The 21,590-nt window shown below is 53.7% G+C and overlaps 1 protein-coding gene across 6 annotated transcripts in view; it reads right to left on the reverse strand.

Moving 5' to 3' along the window:
- Positions 1-21,590, reverse strand: part of UBAP2 (ubiquitin associated protein 2) — a 106,251-nt gene that overhangs the window by 7,181 nt on the left and 77,480 nt on the right. For all 6 annotated transcript variants that reach the window (XM_039382630.1, XM_039382628.1, XM_039382629.1 and 3 more), the window contains one exon: positions 101-179. In XM_039382630.1, coding sequence (XP_039238564.1) covers positions 101-179 — 79 coding nt within the window. The remainder of the gene's footprint in view (positions 1-100; positions 180-21,590) is intronic.

Here is a 21,590-nt window from a genome sequence, read left to right on the forward strand (position 1 = left end):
CAGAAGGGAAGAACAATTCCTCTTCCAGCAACAGCAGGATGACCTGCACGTAGAAACCAGAACATTTCGCTTACCACCCTCATCTTTAAATAGCACTCACCTGAGTACGGGTTGTTAGCAAGGCTCCCATCTCTGCCTGTCAAGGTTGCAGGAGCAGGGAATGTAATTCCGTAGTAATCCTTGGAAAGAGACGACATCATTTATTAATAGTTGAAACTGTAACAGAGCTGAACAGCTCTTATAAACCCCATATTATATGCAGAAGAAAATTTTGAAAGCAAGAACTAAAAGAAGTTTGGGTAGAATTTGACCTTATGCCTTGCAGCAGAGATGAAAATTTACCTGGATCCTCAAGTTAAAAATAAACCTACTTTACAGACATTTAAAATATTATATGCAAATATTTCAGCTCTTAATAGTAAGCTAAAGGCAGTAACTAAACAATTTCCCTCCCAGCTGTCATCTTCCGGTGAAACTGTGCCTAGAACAGAACCAGGGCCAAAGTCACAATGTGGATGTATGTAGTCTAAAGGTTTTGCCCTTGTACCATGCCCTGTTTTCTAAAAGTGGAAATGTCAGCCAGTGAAACAGCAAAAACATAAAAGGAGAAAAATAGTTACTATTGGATGACTGGAAAATTTATTTAAACTACATTACAGGAGACCTTGAGTCAGTAGTCTCCGAAGTGGGGCAGGCATGACAATCCATTGGGGTGCATGAAGAAAATGGGTTTGGTACCATTCATAAATACAACTTACAGAATTTTAAAACAGTGTTTGTTTAACCTTTTTCTCCTCTTTTTTAAATTTTTTTTTTTGCATGTTTTATACATGTTAGTACACAAATATATGTATATAGTATAATTCAGAAATAAAAATATATTGTGAGTGAGTGCTCACAGATTTTTTACTGATGGGGTGCATGATAAAAAAGGTGGAGACCTCTGCCTTGGATCAGTCTTCCAGGTCCTCTACAGGAAAATAAACAGTCCTCACCCTAGAAGGCTTGCACTCTGAGATGACAGGACACGACAGCAAAACCAAAGCAGCATTTGGACTTCAGTTTGAGAGAAAAAGCAACAAGTTTGCCCTTCTCTCTCTAGATGAACTCCACCTGTGGGCCTGGCACTCTACTGTTTTTCCTCCTAATTTTCCTGTTTCACTACTCACCACCTCCAATCCATCAAGAGTTAATGCTTTAGCCAGTAACTATTTAGCCAGTATCTATTTTCACACATTCTCAAGCACTGGAAAAGCACCCTCATTTGTCATACCCCTCTCTGCAATTCCATAGCACCTCAAATGCTTTCTGAGTTTACACCACCTTGGTGCATTTCTGTGCATCACTCCCCTGTCTTCTGTACCCAATCCTCTATCACTGAATATGAAATATGTGGCAAAGTTTCAGTATTGGTGCTTTCTGTAACTTGAAATGGTGCCATTATTTCATCATCCTTTCGTTCCCAAGTAATTCCCCTTTATCAACTGCAGCATGAATCACTTGACAGAACATAACTAAATTCACATTAAAACTCTTAGCAGGTTATTTAAAAGCAGCTCGCCTATCACCTTCAGACGAAAATGCCACAAAAAGAAGATTTAGAGAAGAGATGTCAACAATTCAGTGGGTATGAACTGGAACTGACACACTAGCATTTTCTCCTATACAAACTGGACAAAATATAATTAAATCCACATGAGAACAGAGTGTAAGAATTGCAAGTATTCCCACTGCGCCTCAGGCAGGGGAAAACCACATCAGTGCTGAATATCCCTACCCCACACACCTGTGTGTAAACACACTCAAACCAAACAGTCATTAGAAAATACGAGTGCAAGGCAGTTATCTTTGCAGTTCATGCCTGCCCAAAAGAAAGTATTAGAAGAGACACTCTGCTCTCCACACCACAGATATCTCCTGACCTACAGAAGGCACACAGGAGAAGCTGCCTGAAGTCAAAACTGAAATACTAGGAATAGGCTCAAAAAGCGAGATAGAAAAGGATGGAAAAAGAGTAAGTGATGAGACATAATAGATTTAAACTCCATCAAGCAGCTCACTGGGTACCACACACACCAGCTGAGGCATCTGTAAAATCTCTGCAACAGATGAGCAGAAAAGACAGCATAAGAAGACACTGTAACACAGAACTAAAGGACCCAAACAACAAAAAAATCCACAGTGAGAATTTACAGCGCCAGTATGCACATTACGTAATTGAGTTATCTTTAGAAAAGAAATTCAGGAGAAACTCCCATTCTTGCTGTATGAGCAGCCACCAGGATATCTTGCTGCTGGAAGTTGCCCAGGAAGCAGCGATGACTTCCACTTGGAACTTTGCCCACTTTCACTTTCTAGATGTAAGCAGACTGCCACATGAAATACAAACATTTCTGCCTGCTCCTGCCCCCCCAACGTCATTTTCACAACAAATTCAAAACACAACAACCCCCCCAAAATCTAGAAAACACAACCATTGCATGAATAGCTGACGAAAAATCCTTTGTGACATATATGCATTTATTTCTAACTATGAACGTACCTAAGATAAATAACTCAGGGTGCAGGGGGTATGAGAGATACCCCCCAAAATATTCTGCAAGATGTTTGCAGAGAGAGCAAAAACTCCATCAGCAAAGTTGCAGATGAGACAGAAGAAATAAAAAATATTAACACATATATATTAAAAAATTAAAGAATGCTGGGAGACTAACAATATTTGTCAATAAGAAATACAGGAAAACATCCATTAACATGTAAAACAAGCATTATATAAAAATAATATCATAGCATAAAATAAGAAAAAATAGCTGCTGCCAGGCAGAGAAAATTTTAAAATAAAACCCAAAAGATAGCACACAAAACAGATGAAAAGGAAACCCTGAAACACATCCCCAGCACGGCCACCCAGAAAACTTTTTCTGCCACACTTTCATCTCCTGCTGCACCATAACAGGACAGACAGGAGCTCCACAATAGCAGCCCTGGGAAAGAACCAGTTCCACTTCCCACAGAGGGCCATCTCCTGGTCGCACTGTACAAGCACAACAGAAGCCCTCAGGAGGAAGCAAACAGAAAGCAAAAATGAAAACGAAGGAAGGGAAATTCTGCCTAGATGATGGTGATGATGAAAGGAAAGCCAGGGCACCACAAAAAGCTGCACACTGGCAGCACCCTAAGCACAGCAACCACCACCACCGAGCCAGACCAGGCTCCTGCACAGCACCCACGGCTCTACCATGGCTCTACCTGGATCCCAACAGCCCTGCCTGCGGAATGGCACCCTGGCACTTCTGCTCCTGCTCACCGCTCTCACCTCTGGGCTTCCCTGCCGCCACCTGCAGACCCTCGACAACGCTTTCCCCTGGGAACAACTCCAGCTCCTCGACCACATGGCTCCCAACTCAACGCACACCTGTCAACTCCAGAACCCGCCCTTCTTCCCCGACACTATTCGCCACAACAACCTCAACCCGCAACAAGCCGCCGCCGCCGCCCTACGCATCCTACAACACCTCTTCCACACCCTCAGCGCCAACAGCACCTCCCAGCACTGGCACATCCAGCCACGACACCGCCTCCTCAACCAACTCCAGCACCACATCCACCACCTCGAGCAATGCTGCCCCGACAATGTATGCCTCTTCAAAGGACCCCGCAACCTCGTGTTCACCATGAAAAGGTACTTCAGGGGCATCCACCTCTTCCTCCACGCCCACAACCACAGCGCCTGTGCCTGGGAGCACATCCGCCTCGAAGCTATTACCTGCTTCCAACGCGTGGACACACTCCTACGGCGAATGAAGCATCAAGGTGCTCTGGACCTCACTAAACCCACGGACAGCCAACGCCCATCCCCAGTCAGTGCCAGTGCCCACGGATGGAGAGATGGCAGCAGCAGCCCAGGCTGGGATCACTCGGCACCGCTCACGCCACCTCCAGCCACAATGCTGAGCTGACGGGGAAATGGGTATGACCGTGGCGACACCGGGGCCAGGCTGTGGCACAGCCCACAGACCCAAACCACGGCCACTGGAAAGGAATAGGGAGGAAGTTTCTGTGCTGCACAGAATGGACAGCTGGGAGGCACTGGCGATACACACAGTACTTATTACTCATGGAATTTCCAGTCCATCCAGACTGCAACCTCAACTGATGATGCAGTATGGGACCATGGACACTTCGGGGATACTTTGGGACTCTCACGTCAATCACTATTTATCACAGAACTGTTTTTTATTTATTTAATTGATTCAATTATTATTTATTTATTTATTTGGCTAGCCACTAACTTATCTATTCACTCACTTGTTAGAAATAAAGACTTTTTGTAAAAAGAGAAGGAAAAAGTAAACCTGTGGTCATCTTGTTCATACCTGACAGGTAAAGACACAGTCGTCTAGGCAGGCAAGGATGAGTCTCCCTCCTGCATCCTGTCTCACTGATCCCAGTGCCTCGTGCCCAGGTCAAAGGCTATGGATAGGAGGCCACTTTCAGGGACCCACTGTGGTCCTGAAAGCCCACAAGGCATCTCCTACTGATGCCAGATCCTTGGAGCACCCATTTGTCCAGATGACACACTTCCTCCTCTCCTGCCACCCTTCCAGACCCTCTCACAACACCAAGACATGAAAGCCACCTCCAAACCATCATCCCACCACAAATACCCATTCAGCACTGCTTTGGAACAAGCAAGGTGATAGAGACAAGGTGCATCTCAAAGAATCAAGGAGAGGACCTACTAAGGTCTGCAGAGATTTGGACATGAAACAGCAGCCCAATGCTACCAACGCCCCCCAAGAAACACAAAAAAGACACAAAATCCACAGGTGATGCCCAAGACCACTCACTGCTCTCCTACAGCCACCACAACTGGTCCAGGATGCTCCCACGTGTGCCTACACACCAGTGGCCATGGGGACCTGCACTACACAGAGGACATTGTCCTTGTCCTTCACCCCAACACATCCTCAGCAAACAGTAAGATACATTCCCCAATCACCACCACCCAATGCGGTCCTACCCAACCAGAACATCCAGCACAGCATTCCCCATGAAGGAAACCGCCCGCACACCACCAGCACCTGCTGCTTCTTCACCCTCCAACCCATCACCCCAAAAATATCTGCCCCAGTTGGTTTGCCCTCCCTGGGGAAGCCCAAGCAATGTCAGCAGCTCTGGCCTCCTCCTGCATGGGATAAAGAGGTTGCTCTCCGTGCTCAAACCACCTCCACCACCGCATCACTACAAGGACACTGCTCCAAGCAAACACAAATGATCACTTCCCATCTAGCTGGAGAGTGACAAAAAAGAGGGACCAAATATAGAATAATAGAATCTCTAAGGTTGGAAAAGACCTATAAGATCAAATAAGATCAAATCCAACCTTTGACCAAATGCCAATATACCCACTATACAATGAAGCCTGTTCCAATGCCTGACCACTCCTTCGGTGAAGGATTTTTAACTAACACCCAACCTGAATCTCCCCTGGCACAACTGGACGCTATTTTCCTTTCCTATCACTGGTTGCCTGGGAGAAAAGGCCAATCCCCACCCGTCTACAACCTCCTTTCAGATAATTGTAGAGAGGGATAAGGTCTCGCCCGAATTCCGGACTAAACATCCCCAACTCCCTCAGCTGCTCCTCATATAACTTACCCTATAGACCCTTCCCCAGCTCTGTTCCCTTCTCTGGACACACTCCAGCACCTCAATATCTTTCTTATCATGGGGGGCCAAAACTGAACACACAATTCAAGGTGCAGCCTCACCAGTGCCCAGTACAGAGGGACAGTCACTGCCCCGGTCCTGCTGCCCACACTGTTGCTGACACAGGCCAGGGGCCATTGACCTTCTTGCCCACCTGGGCTCACTCTGGCTCATGTTCAGCCACTGCCATCCAGCACTCCCAGGTCCTTTCCCACACCAAGCAGCTTTTCAGCCCCTCTGCCCCCAGCCTGGAGCACTGCAGGGGGTTGTTGTGACCCAAGGGCACTTGGCCTTGCTGAACCTCACACAACTGGCCTCAGCCCATCGATCCAGCCTGTCCAGATCCCTCTGCAGAGCCGTCCTGCCTTCCAGCAGATCAACACTCTCACCCAGCTTAGTCCTCAAATCAATGGAGGGCGCTCTTGATCTCCTTGTCCAGATCATCAATAGAGGCATTAAACAGGGATGACCCAGCAGTGAGCCCTGGGGAACACCACTAGTGACTGGCCCCAGCTGGATGTAATTCCATGCACCAGCACTCTCTGGGCATGGCCATTAGCCAGTTTTTTAGACAGGGAACAGAGCATCCACCCAAGCCAGGAGCAGCCAGTTTCTCCAGGAGAATTCTATGCAAAATGATGTCAAAGGCTTTACTATAAAAGGCCAGAAGTCAACATCCACAGCCTTTCCCTCATTCACTGAGCAGGTCACCTTGTCATAGAAGGAGATCAGGTTGGTGAAGCAGGACTTGTCTTTCCTAAACCCCTGCTGGCTGGGCCTGATCCCCTGGTTCTCCTGTGCATGCTGTGTGATGGCACTCAGAATGATCTCTCCATGACCTTCCCCAGCACCGAGGTCAGACTGACAGACCTGTAGTTCCTGGGATCCTACTTCTGACTGTAGGTGAGCATTACACTAGCCAAGCTCCAGTCATCTGGAACCCTCCTGGTTATCCAGGACTGCTGGTAAGTGATGGGGAGTGGCTTGGTGAGCTCTTACACCAGCTCTCTTATATATTCAGGTACAGTGCAGGACCCCTCAAGATGAAACTTCCACGCTGTACTAATGTCCTCCTGATGTTCCTCCTAACCAGAAACACCCTGTAACGCCAGGCATGGGGACCTCATTGGTTCTGTCTTCTCTGAGGTGGCTGAAGGAGCTAAAACCTCCTCAGGTATAAAAGCAGGAGGAGTGGCAATGACACAAGCTGGAATACAGGGAATTCAAACATGAAGCAATAAATGCATTAATATTATTTTTTAACGTGAAGGTGATACAACACCGGAAGGGGGATCAGGAAGGTTAAATGATGTCCATTCCTGGAGATACATCTAAAAGCATCACTGGACAAGGCCATTAGCAACCTCCTCTGATACCACCTCCTTTCAGCATCACAGCGCACTTGACATACCCAGAGAAAAAAGACCATTAAAAAACAATTGAAAAAGTGGAAAGGAAATTATGAACAATCAGTGATAAAAAAAAAAAAAAAGAGAGAGAAACCGAGAACTTTCAGTAGTATGAGGGCATAAGACACACACATATTTTCACCAGGTAAACACTGGAAATTGCAAATTGCTTGTAAAGGACCTTTCCCTCAGCAGAGCATAATGAGACAGTGCTCATGAAAAGTTCCTCAACCGGCACAAAGACAAAACCAATTCCAACACAAAAATATCTCTGCCTCCTTCTCTGTTAAAAAACAGCAGTTTAGAGAAGACTTCTTATCCCCCATCACAACGAGGTTCAAACCACAAAAGGGAAGCAAAGAGACTGCAGAAGCTTTACCAAAAAACATTCAGCCCTCAGGTGTTTAGACCCAGAGCCATCTCCTTGAATGTCCTGAGAAATAAACTATTTTACAGCTCTCCCAAAATGTACAAAGAAACAATGTATTGTTATGAATATAAAGATGAATACAAAGAATGCCTCACTTCGAGTAAAAAACCAAAAAACACAATTAATGGAGAGTTACAAAAGGACTTGAAGAGTGTTGTGGGCAAAATGGAAGCTTCAGATAACATTTACCAAGGAAGCCCTTCTACTGAGTGGTAAGGTTTGGAAAGGACCCCCTTGCTTTCTAAATTCCCTCTAAGAGAAGAGAGTCTGGGAGCAGCTTTATCCAATCCTAGTCTCAGACTTAGTCAAGGTTTGTGTCTGAAGAATTACACAGGTGTAAGTGAGCCTTTATATGACTTGGTCCCACAGGATCAGGGACATATTCGTATAGGAAATACGTTGCTCAGGAAAAAAAAATGAATAAAATTATTATTGATAATGATTGGACTTAAGAACTTTAATCAGAATTATCTATTACACATTACAGGTAGTTGTAATTATTTATATAGTACACTATTGACCAAATCAATCTTATCAAAGCCGTCTTAAAAATAACTAGAGAATGATGTAACTCATGCAGTGACCATGGGCAAACCCTTTTCCTCAGCCTCCAGGAGTAATGGAGAGAGGTATCCCCACTCAAGGGAGGAATCTCCATGTCTGCTACTAGAAGGGCGGTGCTGGAAATCCCTGGAGTTAAAATGTGCAAATAGGATTTTATACTATAAAGTAAATGACCATAATGCATTTCTTGCAGGGAAAGTTCAAAAAGCTCAGCTACTTCAGGTAACTTATCAGTTACCTAAAGCTTCCGGGCTTCTGCTTTAAGAACTTTGTTTGTGCATCTGCACCAGTGCAATTCTCAGCTAATACTATTTTAAAAACCCTTGGAATGTTTAACTGTTGGAAGAGGCTGGTTTAAGCATTCTTAAAAAAGGAAAGAAGGAAACTTCCCTGTCCTCCACAGCCAATAAACCTGGCAGGAAGGGTAAACTCCAACCTACTTTACCACAAGTTAGAGCAGAGAGTCCATCTAGAGGCAAGAAGGGAAATTCAGCAAAACACGAAAGTAATCAGAGTTGACCCAGAGAGAAAGGGGAAACCACAAAAAACCCACAACACCACAAAAACAGAAGCATGTGCCAAAACCTAGATGGTTTCATACACAACACAGAGCATACCTGCACAAATGCCTCCATACAAATACCATCACCAATAACACGGCCCTCAGCAACCTCAAATCCTCCCATCACCCGCTACACACAATCTCCCCCACGACACCACGGCACATCCCTGCCCAACACGAAAGGAAAACGGTGGCAAACAGGAAGACAAAGGAGAACCACAAAGGGAAAGGAAAACCAACCACAGCCACCACAAGGCCACTGCAGACGGAAAAAACTCCCCATGCACAACACGGGCCCCGCAGCTGCCCTGCAGCTGACAGGGAACCCCAAACGCCCCTCCCCAACACAGCTCACCCCAAAGCCTCTCCCCCACTGCTGTCGCATCCTCCCATCACCCGCTACACACAGCCTCCCCCACCACACCACCAACACTGCCCTCCACAACCACCGCCACCACAACAAACCACTTCCCACAGACCAACACACCCACCAGCCCCAGCTGGAAACCACGGACGGAAACTCGCCGCAATCAGAAAGCGACAAACGGAAACACAACGCCACACATAAAGCCGCACGCCCGGCACCAGCCCAAGCACACCGACCACCAACGACAACCAGCCTCACCAGCCTCCGCACCAGCACCACCCAACGGCACCCACAGCCACACCATGGCTGCGCTCACCACCCCACAGCCCCGCCTGGGCCACGCCGCCCCGACACTTCTGCTCCTGCTCACCGCTCTCACGGCCGCCCTCGCCTGCCAACACCTCTGGACCCACCACGACACCTTCCCTTGGGAACAACTCCACCTCCTCGACCACATGGCTCCCAACTCAACGCACACCTGTCAACTCCAGAACCCACCCTTCTTCCCCGACACCCTCCGCCGCAACAACCTCAACCCGCAACAAGCCGCCGACGCCGCCCTACGCATCCTACAACACCTCTTCCACACCCTCAGCGCCAACAGCACCTCCCAGCCCTGGCACACCCAGACACGACACCGCCTCCTCAACCAACTCCAGCACCACATCCACCGCCTCGAGCAATGCCACCCCGACAACGCACGCCTCTTCAAAGGACCCCGCAACCCCCTCACCACCATCAACAAGTACTTCAAGGACATCCACCTCTTCCTCCACGCCCACAACCACACCGCCTGCGCCTGGGACCACGTCCGCCTCGAAGCTCGCGCCTCTTTCCAACACCTCCACAACCTCACACGCACCATCCGACGACACCCCAAACACACACACACCCCCACCACCACCACACCCCTCTGACACCCACCACACGCACCCACCTCTCCCCTCCCGCCTCCCCTCGCCCCACACAACACACACCGCTCACACAACCCACCCACACCCTCCAACCCCTCACCCTCTCTTTAGACAACCTCCCCTACTTATTTCCACAAAGACTTCTATCCCTTTATTTATTGAATTATTTATCTATTTATTCACTTCTTGACGACACAACAAATAAAGACCTCTTACAAAACCCTTCCCAGTGCCTCTTGTCTCAGCAGCACAGCAACCGCCCCGGGGGACGGGGGGAAGTCACCTCCACTCAACACCTACACCGAGCCCTCAGCCAAACAGCCTGCTCACCACTCTTCTCCCTGATGCCTCCACAAGGACCACCTGGCAGCAACCTCTTTCCAAAGACCTCTTTCCAAAGCCGCCTCCACAGCTCACTCGACCGCACATGGCACACCACTCCTCACTGCTCTCCACGGCCACAAGGAGCCCTTCCCCACAACTCTTTGCCTGGCCCACCTGCCCACTTCTGTAACCACCCAGGGCTCCATCCATCCAATCCACGCCTCTCCAACTTAAGAGGCAACGATGCCCTGAGGGACACTGGCAAACGCTTTCCATTACTCCAGGCACACCATGGCCTTGGCCCCATCCAACAACGCTGCCCTGGAGCATCACAGGCCCCAACAGCTCCTCCCTCTTCCTCAGCACAAGGGCCAGCACGGCACCTCTCCTTCTTGCCACCCCAATCGCTTCTACAAGGACCTCGTCAGTCACGCAGTCCGGGAACCTCCACCGTTCCCTCTGCCCTGCCCTCTTCTCCCTCCGACCCAGAGCAGGCCAATTGAAATCCCCCAGGAGAAAGAGGCCTCAAGAGCCTGCGGCTGCTCCCATCTGCCTACACTGGCCTAAACCCACACCAGCCTCCTGCTGGGGTGGCCTCCAGCAAAAAGCCCGGCAGCCACCAAACCCTCACCCTGCCCTCCCTTCAAGCTTCACCCACCAACTATCGCATGCCTCCCCATCCTTGCCCACACACATTTCCATGCCCTCCACATCCTCACTGACACGGACACCGACACCCCCTCCTCATCTCCAGAACCTCCCTTTCCAAAAAAAGCGTAAAGCTTTCCACTCCAAGGCTCCAGACACACCAACCACACCACCAGGCCTCCACCATGCCAATGACAGCAGAGCCACACGCACACGTGCCTGTCTCTAGTTCCTCTCTTCCTCCTTTCTTTCCCATACTACCTGAGTTTGGGTAAAGCCATCGGAGCCTGCAGGATACACTTCTCTGCTCCAGGCTCAACACCACCAGCTCCCTCGGCCTTTCACCCTTTCAACAAAACTCATCTCATCCCCTCACCAGCAGCTTCTTAGCCCTACGCTGCACCTGCTCCAGCAGCTCCACATCTCTCCTCTAAGAAGGAGACCAAACTGGACACAGTACTCCAGGTGAGCCCTCTGGGGACAGCACAGTGCTCCACGGGAGGGATCTGGACATTCTAAAACGCAACGCCCTTCCTCGGCGACTTTCTCCTTTCCCACTCCAGCCACCCCAAGCACAGAGGCAGACAAAAAACAACCAAAACCTCACGCCAAGGACACACGTGGGGCACCGCAGACGGGGATCAAAACTGCCGGGAAAAGCAGCAGCAAAGCTTCTTCCTTCTTCCTCAAGCTTGCCTCCTGCCGTCTTTTCCCCTTCTCAACAACTTCAGACGTGCCACCTCGGCCACCGCCATTCGCAAACACAGCCAGGGCTCCAGCACCAACACCCAGAGAAAATTCTTCCCCTTCCTTCCCTCCACGCCCTCACTGCACAGGGGGATCCCCAAGCTCCAACCACTGACATCACTGCACATCCCTGCCCAACACGAAAGGAAAACGGTGGCAAACAGGAAAACAAAGGAGAACCACAAAGGGAAAGGAAAACCAACCACAGCCACCACAAGGCCACTGCAGACGGAAAAAACTCCCCATGCACAACACGGGCCCCGCAGCTGCCCTGCAGCTGACAGGGAACCCCAAACGCCCCTCCCCGACACAGCTCACCCCAAAGCCTCTCCCCCACTGCTGTCGCATCCTCCCATCGCCCGCTACACACAACCTCCCCCACCACACCACCAACACTGCCCTCCACAACCACCGCCACCACAACAAACCACTTCCCACAGACCAACACACCCACCAGCCCCAGCTGGAAACCACGGACGGAAACTCGCCGCAATCAGAAAGCGACAAACGGAAACACAACGCCACACATAAAGCCGCACGCCCGGCACCAGCCCAAGCACACCGACCACCAACGACAACCAGCCTCACCAGCCTCCGCACCAGCACCACCCAACGGCACCCACAGCCACACCATGGCTGCGCTCACCACCCCACAGCCCCGCCTGGGCCACGCCGCCCCGACACTTCTGCTCCTGCTCACCGCTCTCACGGCCGCCCTCGCCTGCCAACACCTCTGGACCCACCACGACACCTTCCCTTGGGAACAACTCCACCTCCTCGACCACATGGCTCCCAACTCAACGCACACCTGTCAACTCCAGAACCCGCCCTTCTTCCCCGACACCCTCCGCCGCAACAACCTCAACCCGCAACAAGCCGCCGACGCCGCCCTACGCATCCTACAACACCTCTTCCACACCCTCAGCGCCAACAGCACCTCCCAGCCCTGGCACACCCAGACACGACACCGCCTCCTCAACCAACTCCAGCACCACATCCACCGCCTCGAGCAATGCCGCCCCGACAACGCACGCCTCTTCAAAGGACCCCGCAACCCCCTCACCACCATCAACAAGTACTTCAAGGACATCCACCTCTTCCTCCACGCCCACAACCACACCGCCTGCGCCTGGGACCACGTCCGCCTCGAAGCTCGCGCCTCTTTCCAACACCTCCACAACCTCACACGCACCATCCGACGACACCCCAAACACACACACACCCCCACCACCACAACACCCCTCTGACACCCACCACACGCACCCACCTCTCCCCTCCCGCCTCCCCTCGCCCCACACAACACACACCGCTCACACAACCCACCCACACCCTCCAACCCCTCACCCTCTCTTTAGACAACCTCCCCCTACTTATTTCCACAAAGACTTCTATCCCTTTATTTATTGAATTATTTATCTATTTATTCACTTCTTGACGACACAACAAATAAAGACCTCTTACAAAACCTTTCCCAGTGCCTCTTGTCTCAGCAGCACAGCAACCGCCCCGGGGGATGGGGGGAAGTCACCTCCACTCAACACCTACACCGAGCCCTCAGCCAAACAGCCTGCTCACCACTCTTCTCCCTGATGCCTCCACAAGGACCACCTGGCAGCAACCTCTTTCCAAAGACCTCTTTCCAAAGCCGCCTCCACAGCTCACTCGACCGCACATGGCACACCACTCCTCACTGCTCTCCACGGCCACAAGGAGCCCTTCCCCACAACTCTTTGCCTGGCCCACCTGCCCACTTCTGTAACCACCCCAGGGCTCCATCCATCCAATCCACGCCTCTCCAACTTAAGAGGCAACGATGCCCTGAGGGACACTGGCAAACGCTTTCCATTACTCCAGGCACACCATGGCCTTGGCCCCATCCAACAACGCTGCCCTGGAGCATCACAGGCCCCAACAGCTCCTCCCTCTTCCTCAGCACAAGGGCCAGCACGGCACCTCTCCTTCTTGCCACCCCAATCGCTTCTACAAGGACCTCGTCAGTCACACAGTCCGGGAACCTCCACCGTTCCCTCTGCCCTGCCCTCTTCTCCCTCCGACCCAGAGCAGGCCAATTGAAATCCCCCAGGAGAAAGAGGCCTCAAGAGCCTGCGGCTGCTCCCATCTGCCTACACTGGCCTAAACCCACACCAGCCTCCTGCTGGGGTGGCCTCCAGCAAAAAGCCCGGCAGCCACCAAACCCTCACCCTGCCCTCCCTTCAACCTTCACCCACCAACTATCGCATGCCTCCCCATCCTTGCCCACACACATTTCCATGCCCTCCACATCCTCACTGACACGGACACCGACACCCCCTCCTCATCTCCAGAACCTCCCTTTCCAAAAAAAGCGTAAAGCTTTCCACTCCAAGGCTCCAGACACACCAACCACACCACCAGGCCTCCACCATGCCAATGACAGCAGAGCCACACGCACACGTGCCTGTCTCTAGTTCCTCTCTTCCTCCTTTCTTTCCCATACTACCTGAGTTTGGGTAAAGCCATCGGAGCCTGCAGGATACACTTCTCTGCTCCAGGCTCAACACCACCAGCTCCCTCGGCCTTTCACCCTTTCAACAAAACTCATCTCATCCCCTCACCAGCAGCTTCTTAGCCCTACGCTGCACCTGCTCCAGCAGCTCCACATCTCTCCTCTAAGAAGGAGACCAAACTGGACACAGTACTCCAGGTGAGCCCTCTGGGGACAGCACAGTGCTCCACGGGAGGGATCTGGACATTCTAAAACGCAACGCCCTTCCTCGGCGACTTTCTCCTTTCCCACTCCAGCCACCCCAAGCACAGAGGCAGACAAAAAACAACCAAAACCTCACGCCAAGGACACACGTGGGGCACCGCAGACGGGGATCAAAACTGCCGGGAAAAGCAGCAGCAAAGCTTCTTCCTTCTTCCTCAAGCTTGCCTCCTGCCGTCTTTTCCCCTTCTCAACAACTTCAGACGTGCCACCTCGGCCACCGCCATTCGCAAACGCAGCCAGGGCTCCAGCACCAACACCCAGAGAAAATTCTTCCCCTTCCTTCCCTCCACGCCCTCACTGCACAGGGGGATCCCCAAGCTCCAACCACTGACATCACTGCACATCCCTGCCCAACACGAAAGGAAAACGGTGGCAAACAGGAAACAAAGGAGAACCACAAAGGGAAAGGAAAACCAACCACAGCCACCACAAGGCCACTGCAGACGGAAAAAACTCCCCATGCACAACACGGGCCCCGCAGCTGCCCTGCAGCTGACAGGGAACCCCAAACGCCCCTCCCCGACACAGCTCACCCCAAAGCCTCTCCCCCACTGCTGTCGCATCCTCCCATCACCCGCTACACACAACCTCCCCCACCACACCACCAACACTGCCCTCCACAACCACCGCCACCACAACAAACCACTTCCCACAGACCAACACACCCACCAGCCCCAGCTGGAAACCACGGACGGAAACTCGCCGCAATCAGAAAGCGACAAACGGAAACACAACGCCACACATAAAGCCGCACGCCCGGCACCAGCCCAAGCACACCGACCACCAACAACAACCAGCCTCACCAGCCTCCGCACCAGCACCACCCAACGGCACCCACAGCCACACCATGGCTGCGCTCACCACCCCACAGCCCCGCCTGGGCCACGCCGCCCCGACACTTCTGCTCCTGCTCACCGCTCTCACGGCCGCCCTCGCCTGCCAACACCTCTGGACCCACCACGACACCTTCCCTTGGGAACAACTCCACCTCCTCGACCACATGGCTCCCAACTCAACGCACACCTGTCAACTCCAGAACCCGCCCTTCTTCCCCGACACCCTCCGCCGCAACAACCTCAACCCGCAACAAGCCGCCGACGCCGCCCTACGCATCCTACAACACCTCTTCCACACCCTCAGCGCCAACAGCACCTCCCAGCACTGGCACACCCAGACACGACACCGCCTCCTCAACCAACTCCAGCACCACATCCACCGCCTCGAGCAATGCCGCCCCGACAACGCACGCCTCTTCAAAGGACCCCGCAACCCCCTCACCGCCATCAACAAGTACTTCAAGGACATCCACCTCTTCCTCCACGCCCACAACCACACCGCCTGCGCCTGGGACCACGTCCGCCTCGAAGCTCGCGCCTCTTTCCAACACCTCCACAACCTCACACGCACCATCCGACGACACCCCAAACACACACACACCCCCACCACCACCACACCCCTCTGACACCCACCACACGCACCCACCTCTCCCCTCCCGCCTCCCCTCGCCCCACACAACACACACCGCTCACACAACCCACCCACACCCTCCAACCCCTCACCCTCTCTTTAGACAACCTCCCCTACTTATTTCCACAAAGACTTCTATCCCTTTATTTATTGAATTATTTATCTATTTATTCACTTCTTGACGACACAACAAATAAAGACCTCTTACAAAACCTTTCCCAGTGCCTCTTGTCTCAGCAGCACAGCAACCGCCCCGGGGGACGGGGGGAAGTCACCTCCACTCAACACCTACACCGAGCCCTCAGCCAAACAGCCTGCTCACCACTCTTCTCCCTGATGCCTCCACAAGGACCACCTGGCAGCAACCTCTTTCCAAAGACCTCTTTCCAAAGCCGCCTCCACAGCTCACTCGACCGCACATGGCACACCACTCCTCACTGCTCTCCACGGCCACAAGGAGCCCTTCCCCACAACTCTTTGCCTGGCCCACCTGCCCACTTCTGTAACCACCCCAGGGCTCCATCCATCCAATCCACGCCTCTCCAACTTAAGAGGCAACGATGCCCTGAGGGACACTGGCAAACGCTTTCCATTACTCCAGGCACACCATGGCCTTGGCCCCATCCAACAACGCTGCCCTGGAGCATCACAGGCCCCAACAGCTCCTCCCTCTTCCTCAGCACAAGGGCCAGCACGGCACCTCTCCTTCTTGCCACCCCAATCGCTTCTACAAGGACCTCGTCAGTCACGCAGTCCGGGAACCTCCACCGTTCCCTCTGCCCTGCCCTCTTCTCCCTCCGACCCAGAGCAGGCCAATTGAAATCCCCCAGGAGAAAGAGGCCTCAAGAGCCTGCGGCTGCTCCCATCTGCCTACACTGGCCTAAACCCACACCAGCCTCCTGCTGGGGTGGCCTCCAGCAAAAAGCCCGGCAGCCACCAAACCCTCACCCTGCCCTCCCTTCAACCTTCACCCACCAACTATCGCATGCCTCCCCATCCTTGCCCACACACATTTCCATGCCCTCCACATCCTCACTGACACGGACACCGACACCCCCTCCTCATCTCCAGAACCTCCCTTTCCAAAAAAAGCGTAAAGCTTTCCACTCCAAGGCTCCAGACACACCAACCACACCACCAGGCCTCCACCATGCCAATGACAGCAGAGCCACACGCACATGTGCCTGTCTCTAGTTCCTCTCTTCCTCCTTTCTTTCCCATACTACCTGAGTTTGGGTAAAGCCATCGGAGCCTGCAGGATACACTTCTCTGCTCCAGGCTCAACACCACCAGCTCCCTCGGCCTTTCACCCTTTCAACAAAACTCATCTCATCCCCTCACCAGCAGCTTCTTAGCCCTACGCTGCACCTGCTCCAGCAGCTCCACATCTCTCCTCTAAGAAGGAGACCAAACTGGACACAGTACTCCAGGTGAGCCCTCTGGGGACAGCACAGTGCTCCACGGGAGGGATCTGGACATTCTAAAACGCAACGCCCTTCCTCGGCGACTTTCTCCTTTCCCACTCCAGCCACCCCAAGCACAGAGGCAGACAAAAAACAACCAAAACCTCACGCCAAGGACACACGTGGGGCACCGCAGACGGGGATCAAAACTGCCGGGAAAAGCAGCAGCAAAGCTTCTTCCTTCTTCCTCAAGCTTGCCTCCTGCCGTCTTTTCCCCTTCTCAACAACTTCAGACGTGCCACCTCGGCCACCGCCATTCGCAAACACAGCCAGGGCTCCAGCACCAACACCCAGAGAAAATTCTTCCCCTTCCTTCCCTCCACGCCCTCACTGCACAGGGGGATCCCCAAGCTCCAACCACTGACATCACTGCACATCCCTGCCCAACACGAAAGGAAAACGGTGGCAAACAGGAAAACAAAGGAGAACCACAAAGGGAAAGGAAAACCAACCACAGCCACCACAAGGCCACTGCAGACGGAAAAAACTCCCCATGCACAACACGGGCCCCGCAGCTGCCCTGCAGCTGACAGGGAACCCCAAACGCCCCTCCCCGACACAGCTCACCCCAAAGCCTCTCCCCCACTGCTGTCGCATCCTCCCATCACCCGCTACACACAACCTCCCCCACCACACCACCAACACTGCCCTCCACAACCACCGCCACCACAACAAACCACTTCCCACAGACCAACACACCCACCAGCCCCAGCTGGAAACCACGGACGGAAACTCGCCGCAATCAGAAAGCGACAAACGGAAACACAACGCCACACATAAAGCCGCACGCCCGGCACCAGCCCAAGCACACCGACCACCAACAACAACCAGCCTCACCAGCCTCCGCACCAGCACCACCCAACGGCACCCACAGCCACACCATGGCTGCGCTCACCACCCCACAGCCCCGCCTGGGCCACGCCGCCCCGACACTTCTGCTCCTGCTCACCGCTCTCACGGCCGCCCTCGCCTGCCAACACCTCTGGACCCACCACGACACCTTCCCTTGGGAACAACTCCACCTCCTCGACCACATGGCTCCCAACTCAACGCACACCTGTCAACTCCAGAACCCGCCCTTCTTCCCCGACACCCTCCGCCGCAACAACCTCAACCCGCAACAAGCCGCCGACGCCGCCCTACGCATCCTACAACACCTCTTCCACACCCTCAGCGCCAACAGCACCTCCCAGCCCTGGCACACCCAGACACGACACCGCCTCCTCAACCAACTCCAGCACCACATCCACCGCCTCGAGCAATGCCGCCCCGACAACGCACGCCTCTTCAAAGGACCCCGCAACCCCCTCACCACCATCAACAAGTACTTCAAGGACATCCACCTCTTCCTCCACGCCCACAACCACACCGCCTGCGCCTGGGACCACGTCCGCCTCGAAGCTCGCGCCTCTTTCCAACACCTCCACAACCTCACACGCACCATCCGACGACACCCCAAACACACACACACCCCCACCACCACCACACCCCTCTGACACCCACCACACGCACCCACCTCTCCCCTCCCGCCTCCCCTCGCCCCACACAACACACACCGCTCACACAACCCACCCACACCCTCCAACCCCTCACCCTCTCTTTAGACAACCTCCCCCTACTTATTTCCACAAAGACTTCTATCCCTTTATTTATTGAATTATTTATCTATTTATTCACTTCTTGACGACACAACAAATAAAGACCTCTTACAAAACCCTTCCCAGTGCCTCTTGTCTCAGCAGCACAGCAACCGCCCCGGGGGACGGGGGGAAGTCACCTCCACTCAACACCTACACCGAGCCCTCAGCCAAACAGCCTGCTCACCACTCTTCTCCCTGATGCCTCCACAAGGACCACCTGGCAGCAACCTCTTTCCAAAGACCTCTTTCCAAAGCCGCCTCCACAGCTCACTCGACCGCACATGGCACACCACTCCTCACTGCTCTCCACGGCCACAAGGAGCCCTTCCCCACAACTCTTTGCCTGGCCCACCTGCCCACTTCTGTAACCACCCAGGGCTCCATCCATCCAATCCACGCCTCTCCAACTTAAGAGGCAACGATGCCCTGAGGGACACTGGCAAACGCTTTCCATTACTCCAGGCACACCATGGCCTTGGCCCCATCCAACAACGCTGCCCTGGAGCATCACAGGCCCCAACAGCTCCTCCCTCTTCCTCAGCACAAGGGCCAGCACGGCACCTCTCCTTCTTGCCACCCCAATCGCTTCTACAAGGACCTCGTCAGTCACGCAGTCCGGGAACCTCCACCGTTCCCTCTGCCCTGCCCTCTTCTCCCTCCGACCCAGAGCAGGCCAATTGAAATCCCCCAGGAGAAAGAGGCCTCAAGAGCCTGCGGCTGCTCCCATCTGCCTACACTGGCCTAAACCCACACCAGCCTCCTGCTGGGGTGGCCTCCAGCAAAAAGCCCGGCAGCCACCAAACCCTCACCCTGCCCTCCCTTCAACCTTCACCCACCAACTATCGCATGCCTCCCCATCCTTGCCCACACACATTTCCATGCCCTCCACATCCTCACTGACACGGACACCGACACCCCCTCCTCATCTCCAGAACCTCCCTTTCCAAAAAAAGCGTAAAGCTTTCCACTCCAAGGCTCCAGACACACCAACCACACCACCAGGCCTCCACCATGCCAATGACAGCAGAGCCACACGCACACGTGCCTGTCTCTAGTTCCTCTCTTCCTCCTTTCTTTCCCATACTACCTGAGTTTGGGTAAAGCCATCGGAGCCTGCAGGATACACTTCTCTGCTCCAGGCTCAACACCACCAGCTCCCTCGGCCTTTCACCCTTTCAACAAAACTCATCTCATCCCCTCACCAGCAGCTTCTTAGCCCTACGCTGCACCTGCTCCAGCAGCTCCACATCTCTCCTCTAAGAAGGAGGCCAAACTGGACACAGTACTCCAGGTGAGCCCTCTGGGGACAGCACAGTGCTCCACGGGAGGGATCTGGACATTCTAAAACGCAACGCCCTTCCTCGGCGACTTTCTCCTTTCCCACTCCAGCCACCCCAAGCACAGAGGCAGACAAAAAACAACCAAAACCTCACGCCAAGGACACACGTGGGGCACCGCAGACGGGGATCAAAACTGCCGGGAAAAGCAGCAGCAAAGCTTCTTCCTTCTTCCTCAAGCTTGCCTCCTGCCGTCTTTTCCCCTTCTCAACAACTTCAGACGTGCCACCTCGGCCACCGCCATTCGCAAACACAGCCAGGGCTCCAGCACCAACACCCAGAGAAAATTCTTCCCCTTCCTTCCCTCCACGCCCTCACTGCACAGGGGGATCCCCAAGCTCCAACCACTGACATCACTGCACATCCCTGCCCAACACGAAAGGAAAACGGTGGCAAACAGGAAGACAAAGGAGAACCACAAAGGGAAAGGAAAACCAACCACAGCCACCACAAGGCCACTGCAGACGGAAAAAACTCCCCATGCACAACACGGGCCCCGCAGCTGCCCTGCAGCTGACAGGGAACCCCAAACGCCCCTCCCCGACACAGCTCACCCCAAAGCCTCTCCCCCACTGCTGTCGCATCCTCCCATCGCCCGCTACACACAACCTCCCCCACCACACCACCAACACTGCCCTCCACAACCACCGCCACCACAACAAACCACTTCCCACAGACCAACACACCCACCAGCCCCAGCTGGAAACCACGGACGGAAACTCGCCGCAATCAGAAAGCGACAAACGGAAACACAACGCCACACATAAAGCCGCACGCCCGGCACCAGCCCAAGCACACCGACCACCAACAACAACCAGCCTCACCAGCCTCCGCACCAGCACCACCCAACGGCACCCACAGCCACACCATGGCTGCGCTCACCACCCCACAGCCCCGCCTGGGCCACGCCGCCCCGACACTTCTGCTCCTGCTCACCGCTCTCACGGCCGCCCTCGCCTGCCAACACCTCTGGACCCACCACGACACCTTCCCTTGGGAACAACTCCACCTCCTCGACCACATGGCTCCCAACTCAACGCACACCTGTCAACTCCAGAACCCGCCCTTCTTCCCCGACACCCTCCGCCGCAACAACCTCAACCCGCAACAAGCCGCCGACGCCGCCCTACGCATCCTACAACACCTCTTCCACACCCTCAGCGCCAACAGCACCTCCCAGCCCTGGCACACCCAGACACGACACCGCCTCCTCAACCAACTCCAGCACCACATCCACCGCCTCGAGCAATGCCACCC

Source organism: Pipra filicauda, unplaced genomic scaffold (genome assembly GCF_003945595.2).
Source record: "Pipra filicauda isolate LSUMZ 115617 unplaced genomic scaffold, ASM394559v2 scaffold278_size1010298_pilon, whole genome shotgun sequence".
Taxonomy (NCBI): Eukaryota; Metazoa; Chordata; class Aves; order Passeriformes; family Pipridae; genus Pipra; species Pipra filicauda.